Source organism: Lepus europaeus, chromosome 20 (genome assembly GCF_033115175.1).
Source record: "Lepus europaeus isolate LE1 chromosome 20, mLepTim1.pri, whole genome shotgun sequence".
In the NCBI taxonomy this organism is placed as follows: Eukaryota; Metazoa; Chordata; class Mammalia; order Lagomorpha; family Leporidae; genus Lepus; species Lepus europaeus.
In genome coordinates this window covers 40387227-40405839 of record NC_084846.1, presented here as the reverse complement: position 1 = coordinate 40405839, position 18613 = coordinate 40387227, and the positions used below count along the sequence as shown (strand labels likewise).

At 40.7% G+C, this 18613-nt stretch overlaps 1 protein-coding gene across 4 annotated transcripts in view; it reads left to right on the top strand.

Annotated features, from left to right (window-relative positions):
- Positions 1-18613, top strand: part of AMPH (amphiphysin) — a 219687-nt gene that overhangs the window by 166905 nt on the left and 34169 nt on the right. For 2 of the 4 annotated variants that reach the window (XM_062178101.1, XM_062178099.1), the window contains exons 12-16: positions 5486-5602; positions 9151-9174; positions 11556-11579; positions 14323-14355; positions 18281-18337. In XM_062178101.1, the coding sequence (XP_062034085.1) occupies positions 5486-5602; positions 9151-9174; positions 11556-11579; positions 14323-14355; positions 18281-18337 (255 nt within the window). Of the gene's footprint in view, positions 1-5482; positions 5603-9150; positions 9175-11555; positions 11580-14322; positions 14356-18280; positions 18338-18613 lie in introns of all 4 variants that reach the window. The other 2 variants (XM_062178100.1, XM_062178098.1) reach the window with 1 other exon arrangement.

Below are 18613 nucleotides of genomic sequence, written 5' to 3'. Positions count from 1 at the left end.
AAATATTCCCTTGTTACTTAGGTATTTATCTTATTTCAAACTTGTAATACTTTCCTTGGGAAACAAACAGGAGAGAGCTCCCCTCCACCGATTCTCTCCCAAATGCTGCAATAATGGAGGCTGGGCCAGGTTTAAGCCAGTAGCCAGGGAGCCCAATGTAAGTCTCCCATGTGAGTGGCAGGTACCCAACTACTTGAATTGTCATCTGCTGCCTCCTGGAATCTGGAGCAGAACCAGGCCTCACATCTGAGCACTCTGACCAAAGTCTTTGCCAGGCAAAGAACCACCCATGTATCATTGTAAATAGCAACAGAAGATATGCCATAGCGAGGTTAACTCACCTCTTATGGTCAGATTTTTTCCTTTTTCCCTCTCTTCTTAATTAGCTCTGTTGATGTGTGATTGACATACTATAAGTGGCACTTATTGGGAGCTTACAATTTGATAAATTTTGACATATGAACATACCGATGAGATGATCACCAGAATGAAAATGACTATATTTGTCACCCCCAGAAGTTTCCTGTGTCATTTTGTTATCCCTCCTCCTCCTCTCTAGCTGCTCCACTCTCTCCAGGCAAGCACTGACCTTTTCTCTGTCGTGCTTTAGCATGCCTTTGCTAGAACTTGATGTAAATGGAACCAGTCTGGACCCTGTTTGGCCTGACTTTTAGCCAGCATCATTATCATGGCATTCCATCATGTGGTAGCACATATCAGTAGTTCATTGCTTCTTATTAGTATTCCATTATATGGGTATGCCACCATTCATCTTTTCATCTGTTATGTGGATATCTGATAGATATAGTTTTTGGGGCTATTATAAATAAGGTACTGTGGACACATCTGTGCACATTTTTTATGTATACATGTCAGTGCCCTTGGATAAATATGTATGAATAAATTGACTAGATCATATAGTGGGAATAAGGTTAACTTTTTAAGAAATACTCAATTTTTCTAAAGTGGCTGTGCTATTTCTTATGTAATGCATTACATAAAAGTTCCACTTCTTCCACATCCTTACCAACACTTGGCATGGTTAGTCTTTTTACCTTTAGGCAATCAAGTGGTATTTCATTGTGATTTTAACTTGGATTTCCCTAATCACTAATGTTGTCAAGTATATCTTCATGTACTCATTTGACATCTTCTTTTTTCCTTTGGTGAAATATCTTTAAAACCTTTGCAAATGTGTCTTGTTTTTATTTATTGATTGAGTTTTGAGAGTTATATATTTGAGTCTCATATCAGATATAATTTGCAAGTATTTTCTCTCAGTGTATAGCTTGTCTTTATTCTTGTAAGTATCATTTTAAAAAGAATTTTTTTGTTTTTCTGATCTTAAAATCACAAAGGTTTTTCCTTATGTTTTTCTACAAATATTGTGGCTTTAGAAATTACATTTAGATCTGTGACCAATTTGGGGCTAATTTTTATATGTGGTGCAAAGCATGAGTGATTTTCAAAACGTTTGTGGAAAATACATTTATGGAAAAAGCTAAAATGAATTGTAAAAATTTTGCACCAAGATATATTTGTCATTTAAATTTTTTCTGTGACATTTGAAGTCCCATTATATTGTTTGAATTTTATTTCTTTACATATAGTGATTCAGTTATTGAAAAGTCTGTGCTTATGCTATTGAATTGCCTTCGTACCTTTGTGTAAAGTTGGTTTTCCACACGTGTGGTTTTGGTTCTGGATTCTGCTTTTGCTTTGACCTGTTTGCCTGCCTTTGTGCCAGTGCCATGCTGTCTTGGTTATAATCATTTTACAATGTCTTAAAATCAGGTAGGATCAGTCCTTCAACTTTCTTCTTTTTCAAACCTGTTTTTCACATCTAGGTTCTTGGAATTTCCATATGAATTTTAGAATCACTTTGTAAATTTCTTTTTTTTTTAATTTAAAAAAATTTTTTATTCTATTACTTTATAAATTTCTCCCCCTCCCCCCCAAGAAATCCTTCTGGGATATTGTGTTCGTTTCCTGGAACTGCCATCACAAAAACAGTAAACAGAGTGGTTTAGAAACAGCAGAAATTTATTCTCAGGTAGTTCTGAAGGTCAGAAATGCAAGCTCTGTGAAGGCTGTAGGGAAGCATCCTTTCCCCTCTCTCACTGCACGTAGTTGCAGGCAGCTTAGTGTCCCCTGGCTTGTAGATGTCTCACTCCAATCTTGGCCTCCATCATAGCACAGCATTTTCTCTGTGTGTCTTCTTTCTATAGGATTCCCTTTGTGTCTATATATCTTAATTGTCCCTTTTTGTAGGATACCAGTTGTTGGAGTAGGGCCCACCCTAATTCAGTGTGACTTCATCTTTATTTCACTACATCTGCAAAGACGTAATTGCTGACATTCACAGATTCTAGATGAGCTTGCGTGTGGGGGACACCATTCCATCCAGTACAGAGCTGGTGGGTACTGCAGAACTTTCAGTGGCCCTCTGAAAGCGCCAGACTCTGATTGAGAGATGTGGTACTGAGGGCTCAGTGGCAGGCTGGACGAGCAGTGAAGTCAGAAGCCGCTGACTGACTGAAGCCCTGCATCTGCTCGTTCCAGCTGTATCCATGAACTCCATAGATGCGGCAACGATAACCTTGACCAGCCTATCTTCCCCTTCCTCCAAAGGGGAGGCGATCTCCTCTGCACTCTATGCTTTGGTAAGGATTCTGTTAGGCAATGCAGATACAGTGCAGTCTGAAATGCTTTAGAGAAGTCAATACTCTTTTCATCATTAGACTGCACCAAAATGTGTTAACATGCGGTAATGCTCATGTGGAACCTTAGAGCAGTGCCTTGTTGTGGCATAGTCAGTGAAGCCACCACCTGTGACAGTGGCATCCCATATGGGTGCTGAGTCAGGCTCCAGATGCTCCACTTCTGATCCAGTTCCTTGATAATGCACCTGGGAAACAGAAGAAGAAGGCCTCAGTCCTTGGGCCCCTGCACCCACATGGGAAACCCAGAAGAAGTTCTTGGCCCCTGGCTGCCACATGGCCCTGCCCTGGCCATTGTGGTCATTTGGGGAGTGGACCAGCAGATAGAAGATATCTCTCTCTTGCTCTCTCTTTCTCTTCCTCTCTCTGTCACCCTAAAACTGTCTTTCAAATGAAATAACATATGTATAACTAAAATTTGAAAATAAAATTTGAGCCAATATGAAAGTTGATGGAAAACAAAATTCATGTAGATTTTGAAGAGGGACAAGGGAGTAAGTTTGTGATTGTACTTACTAAAAAAGAAGGAAACTCAGAATACCATTATCTTTGTGAAATTTTATAAAGCTTATATTAGGAGTAATCATGATACAAATTAGAAATATTAAGGCTAATAGCATGAAATATAAGCAACTTTCCTTCTGCAATGAATACAGATATACTGACAAAAGTATTAATTTGTTATGCACATCTCCCTCAGCTTCTCATAGATTTCTAGGTTTTAAAAATTTTATATATGACCAATATTTTTTAAAGATTTATTATATTATTTATTTTAAAGTCAGATTTACACTGAGAGAAGGAGAGGTAGAGGCAGAGAGAGAGAGAGAGAGAGAGGTCTTCCATCCGCTGGTTCACTCACTAATCGGCCACAATGGCTGGAGCTGTGCCAATCTGAAGCCAGGAGCCAGGAGCTTCTTCTGAGTCTCCCACGTGTGTGCAGGGGCCCAAGGACTTGGGCCATATTCTGCTTCTTTCCCAGGCCATAGCAGAGAGCTGGATTGGAAATGGAGCAGCCAGGACTTGAACCGGTACCCATATGAGATGCCGGCACTGCAGGCAGTGGCTTTACCCACTACACCACAGCACCGGCCCCAGTGACCAATATTTTTAAAGAATGTATTAATACATTAGATTCTCAGGGTCATAGCAAATCAATGATAATTACTATAACACAATTATCATGTTAATGCAATATTAATACAAAAAGAACACATTCAATGTAGTTCATAGATAAAATTCTAAGAATATAATGCTAACCTTCCTCCCTCTCTCATCTTTATATTTTTAAAATATTGGAGATAACAGATTTTTAATTTGTTATATTCAAATGCTTAATATTCCACTAAATAAAGAGTTCAACAAGTAAAAAGTAAAAAAGACTATATTTCAGTAGGAATATCTGTAAGAGTCATAAGCAATATTCAGTATTTTTTACGGACTTATTTACTTATTAGAAAGGCTGAGTTAGAGAAAAACAGAGAGAGAGAGAGAGAGAGAGAGAAAGAGTCTCCCATCTCCTGGTTCACTCCCCAGATGGCTGTAACAGAGCTGGGCCAGGCCAAATCTAGGAGCCTGGAGCTCCATATGGGTCTCCCATGTGGGTGGTAGAAGCCCAAGAACTTGGTCCATCTTCTGCTTCCTCTCCAGGCACATTAGCAGGGGGCTGGTTTGGAAGTCGAGTGGCCGGGACTCCGATCAGCAATCATACAGGACGTTGGTATCACAGACAGCAGCTTAACCCACTGTACCACAATACCAACCCCTGTGACAAATATTAATGTAAATAACTACTGTTCTTTAAAGTTTTTCTCTAAACATCACTTTTCAGAGTTCAATGCTTTACCCATTGATGTGACCTTCCAGTTTCTAGAAAGCAGAATGGTACAAAAATGAAGTTTCTGTCAAATGATAAAAGCATATAACTTGAATTGTGTGAGAAGTGACCCCAGTTCTCTTCCCTGTAGTTTTGGGAAACTTTGTCAGCCCTGTCCCTTACTGTGTAATGTAGCCCGAGTCAAGGACAACTTCAAGGCCACATTGTCTTCTTATATTATGATACCACAAGTAAATGAACAGGTGTTCATAGTTAGCATCAGATTTTTCTGTTATTATTATAGCAGGGCTTTCATTCTATGTATTTGTGTCACCATGTTTTTAACCCAAGTATGTTATTAGGATGGAAGCTCATTTTGCAGTGAATGTTGGAATACCTGGCTCACTGCCCTCCTTTCCCTCTCTGTCTCTCAAATACACATGTGCATTGTTGAAATTAACAGTATTAAGGATAAAGAGTGGATCACAGGATACTAAAATCAAGGCAGAGGGTACCACTAAGAGAATGGACAGGTGTGATGTAGTCAGCAATACACATGGTTCCTTCTTTTTTAAATGTTAGCCTCATGACACGGAGTTACTAGAGTGATGCATTTTACGCATGGGGTCACCTGTGATTTTTGACCCAAGTTCTCTGAGCTAACAGAGAAGGACATTCCTTGCAGCTTGCTGGTGTTAGCACATATATCTCAGGAGCTTGTTGATTTGGAAGGCCCTGGAGCCTGGACTTGTTTCAGAGCGGATTGGGATATGGTTGGCTGGGGTTCATTGTTGCCCTCTCACCACCTTTAGCTGAGTGACTCTGGGAACATGAGGATGAGCCACCTGGATGGTAAAGGACTGGGAATATCAAATAATGGGAGGGATTCTACAGGAGCCGTGCTAGGAAGTCTAATCAGATTCAAGCTCATGCATGTGTTTTTTAGCAGAATGAAGTCTCTGAGGTGAAGAAAGAGGAGACGTTGCTGGATCTGGACTTTGACCCTTTCAAGCCTGAGGTCGCCTCTGCTGGCTCTGGGGGAGTCACCCACTCACCCATGTCTCAGGTATCAGCTGTTTTTATTTATTTATTTATTTGTTTTGGATGCCTCAGGATGATATTTCATAAATCTTTAAAAAAACTATTTGTTTGTTTATTTGAAAGGCAGAGAGAGAGAGAGCAAGAGGGAGTGAGATCGTCTGTCCTCTGGTTCATTCCTCAAATGGCCACAGTGGCTGGAACTGGGCTGATCCAAAGCCAAGAGCTGGGAGCTTCTTCCAGGTCTCCCATGTGGGTGCAGGGGTCCAACCACTTGGGCCATCTTCTTCTGCTTTCCCAGGCTCATTAGCAGGGAGTTGGATCAGAAGTGGAGCAGCCGGGACTCAAACTAGCACCCATCTGGGATGCCAGCACCGCAAGCAGTGCTTTTACCTGCTATGTGCCACAGTGCTGACCCCGTTCATAAATCTTAGTAAACCTGATGGTGACTCTCCTGTTCAAATGACTATGATCTACTTTTCTTTTTGGTTGACCAATATTTCCTGATAGAAAAAAGGGGTAGCCAGAGAACCATATCAGTATCAATTGTTCTAACCCTCCCCAGCCCTTTAGCTTTCTCTACCCACAGATCCGGCATAACTGTACATTCCTTTTCCCCCAGGATTTCTCTGTCACAGAGTAACTGTTAGTGGGGCCCCACTTGGCACACTAAGGTGTGCTGGTTGGGTGATTTGGCGTTATAACTTCCCTAAATAACACGGTCTCCTTGCTGTGGGTTGACTCATCTTAGTGTTTCCTCTACTTCCCTTCCCCGTATTTACAAGTTAAGGCATGATCGAAGTAGCCAGGAAGCTTTCCTGGACAGGAATGTTTTCCAGCTTTGATGGTTGTGAATGTGACATTGTTAGGCAGAATCCTCCCTTGTGTGCTCCTGCTTAATGTGGAGTTGATCTTGTTTCCTAAGGCGTAACCTTTCCCATCCCTTCCCCTCTCTCAGTGTTTCTCCATTGCAGCAGTCATTGTCACGTGTTCCTGTGTCAGAGGCATACGGATGACTTATAGGTGATTCCTCTGAAATATAGTTAGTTTAAAATCATCTCTGCTAATGGAAGGAAGTTAAGGCAAAATCTGTTAAAGCAGAGGGGTGTATGTAAGTATTTTGAATATAGTTGAGGACTCATTTGAGTTTGGGTAAGTCTGAAGTGTTCAAACACACTTCAAGTTAATTACTGAGAGTGGACTGTAAAGTTCAGCTTAAAACTGATAGACACCTGCTCAAGTTCCTGATCTTGAAGCCTTTTTGGTACTTTCCAGTCGACTGCTGGGGAACAAGCAGCTCAATATGAACCTCAACAAATAAGAGTTCCTCCATCTAATCTATGCTTTGTTGTGGAATGCAATTGAGTTTCTAAAGGCATCCATTTTGTAACACACAAACAACAAAAGTCTAAAATATTAAGAAAATTCAAGATCAACTACACCAAACACTAATCTTAAAGATCCTTTGGAAAAAAAAAAAAAGTCTCTTAGGTAAATGCTTCAGAAAGCTGTTAACAGTTCCGGGAGATTCGTGATGTGCATGTGAGCATTAAAGGATCTGAGAAGTCCTGAAATTAGGAATCTGGTTAGATTCATTTAGCTTAGAGTTTCCCAATTTTGTTTGACCTCAAAAACCTGACTTAATGAAGCTTTTCTGAACATTCATTGGAATTTCTCTGAAACCTGCTTTTGGTTATGTTAAAGTGGTAATTGTCAGCAACTTTGAGGGTTTCAACCTTGGTATCCAGAACAGTAGAGAATGAACGTACCTGTAATTCCGTATTTTTCCTTCTAAGAGCTTTCTCACAGAATAGACAGCCAGCCAAGTTCATGGGACTTCCTTGAACTTATTCCCCTTAGTTCACTACTTCAGTGGCAGAGACAAAGTGTCCGTGGAGGCTGCTGTGATGATTTATAGGAGATTCCACATTTGTCTCTAAGTTGGAATCAAGAGAGAGACTCTTATATCAGTTCATTATTAAATTATTACATATAGCGTGGGTCTTTGTGTAGACATACCATGAAGATATTCTTTCAGAATTCTTTACAAGAATGCTTAGTTAAATCTTCACCAGTCTTAGTGCTGAAGGGAGCACATTACTCTAGTTAGGGCAAGCCCTATGGGTCCTCTGTGTCTTTCCCTACAGCCTGCTGGTGGCTGTATGTTGAGTCACTGCACTGTGGGCTCATCCTGTGATCCAGTTTTAATGGTCTCTCTCCTCTCTCACCAAGAAAAAAAGTCTTAAGCTGTAAGGAGTACAACACGGTGCCTTTAGAATCTGCCAGTGTTCTTTCCCCTTCACTCAACGTGATCTCCTTTACCCGTTGCCTGACCCCATGTTCCCACTTGATGTTCTTGCTGCTAGCAGATCACATCCTCTTCTGATCTCCGCCGTGCCCACGTGGGCTAACATGGCCTGAGCACGCTGCCTTCCCTTGGAGGAAATGCTGGTGCTGACTGCATTATGCAGAGACATGCAGTAGCTTTTATGATCTGCGATTCTTATGGGACGTGAAGCAAGGAAGCAGAAATCAGCCGGTTGATCAGAGAAATGCACATCAGATGTAGAAGAAGAACTTGTGTGAAAAGCTGTGGCTTTCAATGCGGCTCTTCTACCCTCCTGTCTCACTCTAGGAGAAGGCGCTAAGCAGGAAGCCAGCCAGGCTGCCAGGGTGCAAAGCGGGTGGTGCAGTGCAGTTAGAATGTGCACAGATCAGCTGTCAGTCAGAATCCCAGGACCCACTTTTGACACCAACTAAGACATCTGTAACTTCATCTGGAAACTGTCCTATCTTTAAAATGAGATTGCTAGAAGGCTTTCTAGTTTGCTGTTCACATTTATTGATTTAATACAAGTGCAACAATGTGAATCCATTCTAATTGCAAAGACATGGGCATTAAGTGATGTAGCTTTAGTGTTTGTTCTCAATCATAAAGGGAATAAGAAAGAGAACCTCACCCACAGTGGAGGTCATTTGAACCATCTGGATTCATTCCCCAAGATCAATAAGTTTTGCAAGTAAAGTGCCAGTAGTATGTGTAATTAATTTATATGTCTTAAGGGGCACATATGTGATGGGGAATAGTATTAGCAGTAACCAGGATCTACATTTCCTCAGATAAGAGATGAGCTCTAGTATCTGAACATTTTGTTGACTTCATTTTAATGATAGGTATGTGTATCTTCAAGTCATCCCTTTCATCGTGTTTCAGTATAGTTTTACATTTGCATAACAAAAGGCAAATTGAATGAACTTTGTGCTATACTGTATATAGTAGTCTGTACTGTAGCTGGTAGTCACATATGGCTATTTAAACTTAAATTCCATAAAATTATGTAATACTGAAAACTTAACTACCCTAATACATTTCAAGTACCCAATAGTCACATGTAACAGTGGTTACCATATTGGATAGCATAGATATGGAACAGTTCCATCAACAAAGAATATTCTATTGAGCTAACTGTACTAATTCTTTACAATGTTTATGATTTCAAGAACTTTTATCACCCTATCACATCATACATGCTTGAGACAAGTATATTAACAGTATTTTTGTTTGTTTGCTTCCAGACATTGCCTTGGGACCTGTGGACGGTAAGAATTGCCAAGAAATATATTTTCATGTTTTTAAGAATTTTTTATATGCACAGTATAAAGTAAAACCAAGTTGAATATGGGTGTTATCATACATCTTGATCCCTAGAAATTTGGAAAACATATTACATTTTGTTTCATTTGTAGATAGACAAGCTGTACATTTATATGATAATATAGTCCCCTGAAACAGTCATTGGGCCCCTGAAGGTTCTGTGTTATTAGAACCTGGAGATGCTTTTGAAGAAGGAGTAGGAGTGGCCCAGATTCTTGGGTGGGTGGTGGTCATGAATGTGGTGTTGTGTCTCTTGGCTTCTTCCTGTGGTGATTGGTGGCCAGAGCAGCTGTTGTGAAGGACATGCACATATGTGGTTGCCGTTAAACAAAATACAAGCAAAGTGTGGGTGAAAAAGTGGAAGGGATGGGTTCCTGTGCCCATGGGATCACTCTTCCCATTGTTACGGTCAGTGAAGCTTGGTTGGGGTTTGAGCATCAGAGCCAGACAGCTCTTAAAGTCCAGACTACTGCTTAGAATCTTGTCACTTTGAGTAGTATCTACAACTCTTAGAAGCCTCACTCTTTCTCATCTGTAAAATGAGAGTAGAAGCAAAACCCATCTCAGAGAATTAACTCAAACAATATTTGTAGAGTGTTTAGCCCAAGGCCTGTTATATACCAATAAGAGGTAGATACTGTTAACCAGTGTTATTTGTTCCACTAACCTGATGTGCCAAGATGAGCACTCCAAAAAAACCCAGAAACAGAGAGACATGAACAGAGCTCTGTGGTGGCCCGGCTGGTGTCCTGAGAGTCCCTTATTCATACCTTGTAGAGCCTCACATTCCTTGGTGGTAAGCTTTTGTTGTAGAAAGGCCCAGGTCAGGTGGTCTTAAGCACCAACTTAAGCTTTATGTTTTGTTATTTCTAGTGAGACAACAACAGGAAAGTTTGTTAGGTCTAGCCATTGGTGGGCCTGGTCTTCTGAAGTGACATTGCTACCTTTTCTCCCCTTAAAGCAAAAAGGATGACTGTCCCCTTCCCTCCTGCAGTAGCAGGTTGGTGCTGTGCTCTTTAGGATTCTTGGAGCCCAGAGGAGAGCTCCAGAGAAGAGCGACAAATGTTGGTTGTAACCACCAGGGACTAAGTTGTATCTTTTGTACAGAGTTGGTTTTGCTTGTGTATTTACAAAAAGGGGTAAATGGGTTGATATTCAGGACAGTTGAGTTATAACCTGAACTCTGTGTAATTTTCTTCAAGGTTAAAGAGACAATGCAATTGTTGTTACTCTGATATTTTATATCTTAGTTGGAGCTGTAGCACATTTCCGACCCTATCTTGTAAGGGTGTAATAAGAAGGAATAGGAATCTTTTGACTGCTTCAGAGGACAAACTTCCTGGAATGGTAACAATCTCAAGAATGCCAGATGGTGGCTTGCTGCACATAATTGCTCTCAGTTCACAGTCTTTTCAGCTTCGAAGGGGTTTTCTTTGTGTGCAGCAAATGACTTCTATGTTGGGGGAAGAACATCAAGAGAACCCTTCAGGCAGTCAGAATGTTATATCTCATCATTCTCCCTCCAAACATCCTCTTCCCTCAGAGGCAGAACCAAGTTGAGGATGAACTTGTGGGAGAGTTTATAAGAATTCTAAGTATATATCACCTGATTCCATGCAATTTCTTTTCTTTAGTGTTTGTTCTTATTCTCATGTTTTCAGACTTGCTTATTTATTTGAAATTTTCATCTCAAAATCTGTTAAAGCTACAGAACATTCTAGTTGATGCTACAAAATGATACATCTCACTTTGTGTGTGAATTGTGTCTTTTCTATAGCAGTCATAAGTAATTTTGAAACAAAAATTATCCTATCACGGCCGGCGCCGCGGCTCACTAGGCTAATCCTCTGCCTTGCGGCGCCGGCACACCGGGTTCTAGTCCCGGTCGGGGCACCGATCCTGTCCCGGTTGCCCCTCTTCCAGGCCAGCTCTCTGCTGTGGCCAGGGAGTGCAGTGGAGGATGGCCCAAGGTGCTTGGGCCCTGCACCCCATGGGAGACCAGGAGAAGCACCTGGCTCCTGCCATCGGATCAGCGCGGTGCGCTGGCCGCAGCACGCCTACCGCGGCGGCCATTGGAGGGTGAACCAACGGCAAAAAGGAAGACCTTTCTCTCTGTCTCTCTCTCACTGTCCACTCTGCCTGTCAAAAAAAAAAAAAAAATTATCCTATCACAAAGCAAGTTGTAAAATTTAATCCTAAACTTTTAAAATTCACTGCCTTCAGTAGAATGTTGACTCGGGACAGCATGGGATTTTAATGCGCCTGGGATTTGTTTCTCTTCTCTTGTCTTATTATTCTCTCTCTCTCTCTTTTTTAATCTATACAGACAAGCACTGATTTGGTACAGCCGGTAAGTAAATATCCAGGAAGTTCTGGATTTTGTAAAATTTTATATTCATTATGTTATATAGAATGATTTTTTTCCTCCATGGCATTGATAGTCATAGATTTAACCTTGAGCCATTTAATTTTTAACGCTTTCTAGTTTTCTTTAACTTGGTGCTACCCTATTAACAAGTTTGTCTTTCTCATCAAATCTTCTCATGCCTATCTCATCTTTTTTTTTTTCTTTGCTCTTCTGCATACTGTAAAGACTGATTCTTCAAAAAGTCTTTCCTTGTGTAACCTGATCATGGAGGAAAATCCAGAGAGTGGGTTGGCCGAAGAAATTCAAAGATCTCAAAGTGATATAGGCGCTTGTATGTGGGGCCCTGATGCTAGCACAGACAGTGTCAGCCAGGAAATTACCCCAGGTGCATCTCAAGAGGACTCTGCATATCTCTCTGGAGCAGAGCAGGACATGAGATTATCTACTGCAATGCTTACTGCTGCTGATTGGTCCACAGTAGCTGAACAGGGTGACCATGACCTGGGGCCAGCCCCTCCAGATGGAAGTGAACAAGTGTCGCCAAAGCCTGTTCCGGCAGCTGGAGTTGCCACTGCCGCTTGTGTGGAAGTGGAGCAGCCACAGGACTTGCTTGATTCAGACGTTCCAGCCATGGTGACAGCTGACCTATTCAGAGAAAGGCATGAAGATGTCCAAAAGTCAGATGAAGAAGAAGAGAGACAGAAGCTTGAAGATTCTATGTGGGCAGGTGTGGAGACAAGTCAAAAGGTAGACGCTGGAGTTATTGATAACAAGGCACTGGGAGGTGAAGAGGAATTTGAAGAGAAAGCACATGAAAGTGCAGGAAATGGAAAAGTAGACCTTGAGCCTATACGAAAGCAAGATCAGGAGACCTTGAAAATTAATGGAGTGGAAACTAGGACAGATCCAGGAGCGGGGTGTAAAGAGAGTATAAAAACCAATCAAGATTATTTTGAAGAAACTAGCTTGTTAGAGAAAGGCATGGGAAGAGTAGGTACGGTAGAGGAATTTAATGACAGAGACCAAGGGCTACCTGATGAGATTCAAATAGGAATTAACAATGGTGATCTTACAGAGAGCTCTGGAGCTAACCCTTCCAGTCACACAGATGCCTTGAATCTACCTCTTCAGACCAACTCTGAACCTGATATGGAAGATGCCAGCCGTGAGGGATGGGCGTTAGCTAGAAAAGACATAGAGGAAAATTTCATAGATGCTCCCAACCATTCTGGGATACATCACCAAGCACAGGACAGTGCAAAAGCTGCAGAAATTCAGTGTGAGACTGTGCCAAATGTTTCTGGAGGTGACAGGGATAAAAATCAGGCTGTTGTTTTAGCAAAAACATGTGAAGTGGAAGTTCAGTCTAGGATTGACCTTAATTTTCTGCTGGGAGCTAATGCAAACAGAAGAGATTTGTGTTCATGTCAGGCAGCAGATTCATTAGCAGAGGGGTCTGATGGTACAGTGACCGGGGATTGTAGTCATGCCATTCACTTGCCAAGCATTGTGAAGACAGACTCTTGGGGAACAGATCCAGGTCACAACTGGCAGCCAAGCTTGGATTCAGCAACGAATGACATGGGCATATCAGAATTCTCTAGTGTTCCAGATGGCCAAGCAAGTGGACTTGCCAGTTGGCCAGATTCTGTTAACCACTGGCCTGTTAAAGATATGGGAGGCTTAGATAATTGCTGGGAACATTTGCATATAGTTGAGAGCAAGAGAGGAGTGCAGATGGACTTACTAGCAGGTGCATCTGGGGAACAAGCCATTGCTAGCTGCTCAGCAGAAAGTCAGGAGATAGCTAGACCATTGGTTCTAGGAACCTCCTGGAACACTAGCACTGAGAGTTCTGCTAGCCCCCAAGACAATGACATCAGCAACTCAGATTTATCTGAAGATGAAATTGCTAACCAGAGATATGGATGGTTGTACCAAGAAATAGAGGCTGATAAAGATGAGGTACTTACCCCAGTTTGTAGTATAGACTAGCCAAAGACTTCTGTAGGTTCTGTTTTTTCCTAATGTCTCTCACCTTCTTCATTATCCATTACTATCTTCTCCGAGGCCTGAATGTCATGTTCCTCTTGAAACCTGTGCAAACCAAACACAAATAGGTTGACCAAAAAAAAGTATCCCTGAAGCACAATGAGTGTGTTGGGCATTAGGAGTATCTATTATTTTATCATCCAATTTTCTGAATTGATTCTTTGTATTTTCGCTTTTATCTTCCAGGCACTAAAAATGTGCCAAGTCAACAGTATCACAGATTAATTTACCTTTCCTAAAGTGGAAGTTTAGTTTCCAATAAGAACACATGAGACGTTAGAACCCAGGGCCATTGAAACTAGAATGACATAGTTTCTGTTCATCAAAATGATGTGTTACAGAAACACTGGAAGAGCTTCCTTCAGATTCTGTTATTGATCCTCTCATGGTTCTTTTCTGGAATCACCTTCTCATTATTGAAAAAATAGGTTTTGATTAACACTGAGCCACATACCAACAATATTAACAAAATTGATCTTTCTTTTTTGTCAGCCTATTTAAAATAATACAGCATGGCCTTTGCATTTCTTAAGCACTTTCATGCATAGCAGCCTTGTGTATTATTTTAAAATTTGTTGTCCTCTTTACTCTCCAACTTGTCTCGTGGATATTTACTGATCCTACAAAACTGATGGGGAAAAAATAACACACTGTGATTTCTATTTCTGTTTAGGCTTCTGGTGGTTCATTTAATGGATTCACCCAGGTAAGGAAGCAAACTTCTAGCAAAATCCATCTGCTGGGAATGATGCTTTTTTCAGTGGAGTCTCTGTGTCACTGGTAAAGCATAAGGATTAAGGGTATCAACACAAAATGTGATCTCACTACTTACAAACAGTAATGGAGACTGAATGGTAGCAGTGTTGTAGGACTGTCATGAATATTATATGAGATACACACACAGGGCACATAGCCCAGTGCCCTTGCACATACTTAGTGCTGTGTAAATTTAATTTAATTAGCTGTTATTAATATTATTGGCTATATATCATGGGTTTCTACCTTCTGCTGATTTTCCTGCTAGAAATTAGAAATTGTCCTGAGCTAGGAGGGCTACTAGTTTCAGTTGTTGAAAAAGTGGAATCGGGGGTGGGGGGTGGGGGGGGGCAGCATTGCGATGAATAGGTAAGGCCGTCGCCTGCAGTGCCAACATCCTGTATGGGGACTGGTTCGAATCCTGATGGCTCCACTTCCAATCCAGCTTTCTGCTAATGGCCTGGGAAAAGTGACAGAAGATGGCTTAAGTACTTGGGCCCCAACCACCCATGTGGGACACCTAGAAGAGGCTTCTGGCTCTGGTCTGGCCTAGCCATAGCCATTGAGGCCATCTAGAGGGTGAACCAACAGATGGAAGATTGATCCCTCTCTCTCTCTCCCCACCCCACAGCTCTGACTTTCAAATAATAAATAAATTTTTAAAAGGAAAATAGATTAGATTATCTTGAACTAGTAAAATAGTTATTTAGAAAATATTGAGAGGTTTGTAGGAGCCCCCTTCTGAAGTTTTATACAGAGACCACAGGACGCAGAGTCTCAGCTCTTAGTTACTGGTTCTTCAGAAAGGAGCTTGTGGAGATGAGAGAGACCGTACATTAGCTCTACCCAATAAAGCAGTGTTGCCCTTGGGTGTTCGCGAATAAGGAACTGCACGATGGACTTTCCCATTCACTGCCCATGTTCTAACAGATAGACAGGTCTGAACCATGAAAGTGACAGGCCACGTGGCTATCAAGACCCTGGCCTCAGCTCTGACAGCCTCTTCAAGGGAGACCTCAAGCAGAAATTTCTCTATGATGAGTGCTTTAGCTCAGAATGTCAGACATACCCAGTTTCTAGTATTTCTCATATTTAGAACTCTAAAAATAGATATGTTTATTAGGCTACAGTGTATTCATCGATAGAAGTCTCTATTACCAAGCTTTATTATTTCCCCTGTGTTTTCTAGAAAAAAGTGAAACCCACTCACTTAAGTACTGATACACATATGTACAAAGTGCTATGATAATGCATTTCCTGAAAGGTTGGGTCATAAGCATCACTGTCCAGGTCTCATTCTCTTCAAGTGTGTGTCTCTGCCAAATTATTAATGCACATCATTTAAATGGTAACAAAATAATGCATTTATTTTAAAATTTCAAACTATCTTACACTCCTACCTGGCTTTTTGTTTCTTAGATATTTTTACTTCTTTAACAGATTCTCTGGCTTTGCTCCAAATGTGTGCATGTGTTTCTTACCATGATTTCTAAAGTGTTATCTATTGACTCATCTCTCTGAAAAGTGAGGACTTGAGGTGTTTCTACCTTCTGCCTCCTTCTGCCTTCCACTTTCTGCTCTTCCTCTGATAAGAGTTCCATCGTAGCCATACAACCAACCCATGGTGATACCATTAGGATGTAAATGCTATTAGCAGCCAAATCATGAAGTTTATGTTTCCTTTCATGCCAGCATTTTGTTTTCCTTCAGATAATAATTGTGAGTCTTGTTTCTTTGTCTGCTGGCTGGTTTGCTAAGGTTTCTAGTTGCTTATCACTAATTCAATCCCACACTTTGTAGCTGTGTAGATCTCCTTTCATTTTGTTGAAAATAGTGTGTATTCAAGAGTCTTACCTTCTTTAAGAAATCATCTGTCTTTCCTGGACTGCTCCAGTCTAAGGTGGGTATTCTGTGACTATGATTTACACCACGGCTGTTAATATGGGATGTCCTGTTATTGCTGCCTTCACCTGTCTCTGTCTCTCTACTGTCCTGTTGTATAGATACAGCTCTTCTTTTGTGGTTTAATTCCTCATCTAAATGGACTATGTTCTCTAATAGCTTCCTGAGAAAAACGTGCATGGGAGGTAACTATTCTTGACCTTACATATTGGAAAGTGTCTTGATTCCTATATATACATGGGCTGTTAGTTAGATATTATGATGGAAGTTGTAAATCATTTTCCCTTAGAATTTTCAAAATGATTGCTCCACTCAATTCCACCTCCTACTATTGCTATTAAGAAATAGTCTTTTGATTTTTTTATATCTTTGTGAGAAACCTTCCTCTCTCTTTCCTCCCTCTTTTTATCTCTTTCTCCCCCCTTCCCTTCATCCTCCTTTTCACCATTCCTCCCTGAACCTTTGGAGAATCTTCTTTCAATCTCAGGGTTTCTGAAATTTTACTATGATAGTCTAGATCTGATCTATTTTCATACGTAGTATTAGTTAGACCTTTTCAATCTACAAATGTATGTTTTTTAATTGGTGGATCTTTTTACAATTTCACTGAAGATTTCTTTGGTTGTCTTTGTGTGTCTTTTTTATACACTGGCATCTTTATCTGCTCTTCTAATTTGTTTTATTTCATTTTCTCTTTCACTTTTCTCTATACTATTTCTGCTTCAATGTTCTTCCAACACATTTTTCACTCCTATCATTTTTCAATTTCCAACTGCTTTTTGTGGACTGGGTCTGTGTTTCTTAATAGCACCTCCCCTTAGAATGTGAATGTAACATCTCCCATTGTATCTCTGTAAGATTAGTAATCATTTTTGAAGTTTCTTTTTTTCTTAAAATGTCTTTCTTCCACTTGCTTTTAAAATTTTTTCTTTTCTGTTTCCCTTTTGCACTTGAGACTTTTGCAGAATGTCTTGTGATCTTGTTGAATACTTGAAGGCGAGATGCTGGAAAACCAGCTGGAAATGTGTGCAGGTAGATAGATCTCATTGACTGTGGGTGTTGTGCAGCATTTGCCAGCTCATCTTAGAGTCGCTGAGGTCCCCTTCTTTAGGCCTTTTCCCTGCTTGGGTTGATCAGGTGTCTCAGGAAAGACTCCCCAGTCTCTTGTTTGGAGGTGGGAACCTTGGCTACCAAAGTAATGAGAGATAAAGGTTCCTGTAGAGATCCCTTGTTCCTCTAGGGTTTCTCCAGCTTGATCTTTTGGATCAATTTATGTGTTTTGACAAATCTGTTACAGAGGTTGGTTCATAGATAACCCACAGCAGTCACACTTAGGAGATAGTGTTATTACATTCCCAACATGGAAAAGTTGACATTTGCAGCCCAACTTGGTGTCAATGTCCATGAGAGAAACTGTGGCCCAAAGATGATCCTGAAGCTAGTGCTTCTCGTTCCATGACCTCATTGTAGTCTCAGAAATGTGTATTTAGAATAATCCTGTGAAAACTTACTTTTGCATTGTTTTGTTTTCATGATTTAAAATAAAAGAAGATTAAAAAAAACTTTGAACCTATTTATGGACACAATTGATGGTAGCTCATTTAAATATCTTTTTTCTTTTAGATTTTTTTTTAAATTTATTTGACAGGTAGAGTTTACAGACAGTGAGAGAGAGACAGACAGAAAGGTCTTCCTTCCATTGGTTCACTCTCCAAATGGCCACTATGGCCGGAGCTGCGCCGATCCAAAGCCAGGAGCCAGGAGTTTCTTCCTGATCTCCCATGCAGGTGCAGGAGCCCAAACACTTGGGCCATCCTCCACTGCTATTCCAGGTCACAGAGGAGAGTTGGACTGGAAGAGAAGCAACCGGGACTAGAACCCAGTGCCACAGGTGGAAGATTAACCTAGTGTGCCATGGTACCAGCCCCTTAAATATCCTTTTAAAAAAAATCAATTTTCTGCTCAATTTTCAGCCCCAGGACACTTCGTTATTCACAATGCAGACAGACCAGAGTATGACCTGCAACTTGGTAAGTTGATTTACTGTGTGTTTGGGGGAAGTTGTTAGTTATTACTGGATGTTATAATCTGAATTGATCATTCAAGTTTGTCTGGAGTTTCATTACACAGATGGGCTTCTGCAGTTGCCTATTTTTAAAGATTTTTAATTAATAATAATTGTACATGTTCATGGACTACAATGTGATGTTTCAATACATGGATACTTTGTATACTAATGAAAATGGGGTAATTTTCCACCTTTTTGATGCTACTTTATGATTGGACTCTTGGAATGTCTTCTAATA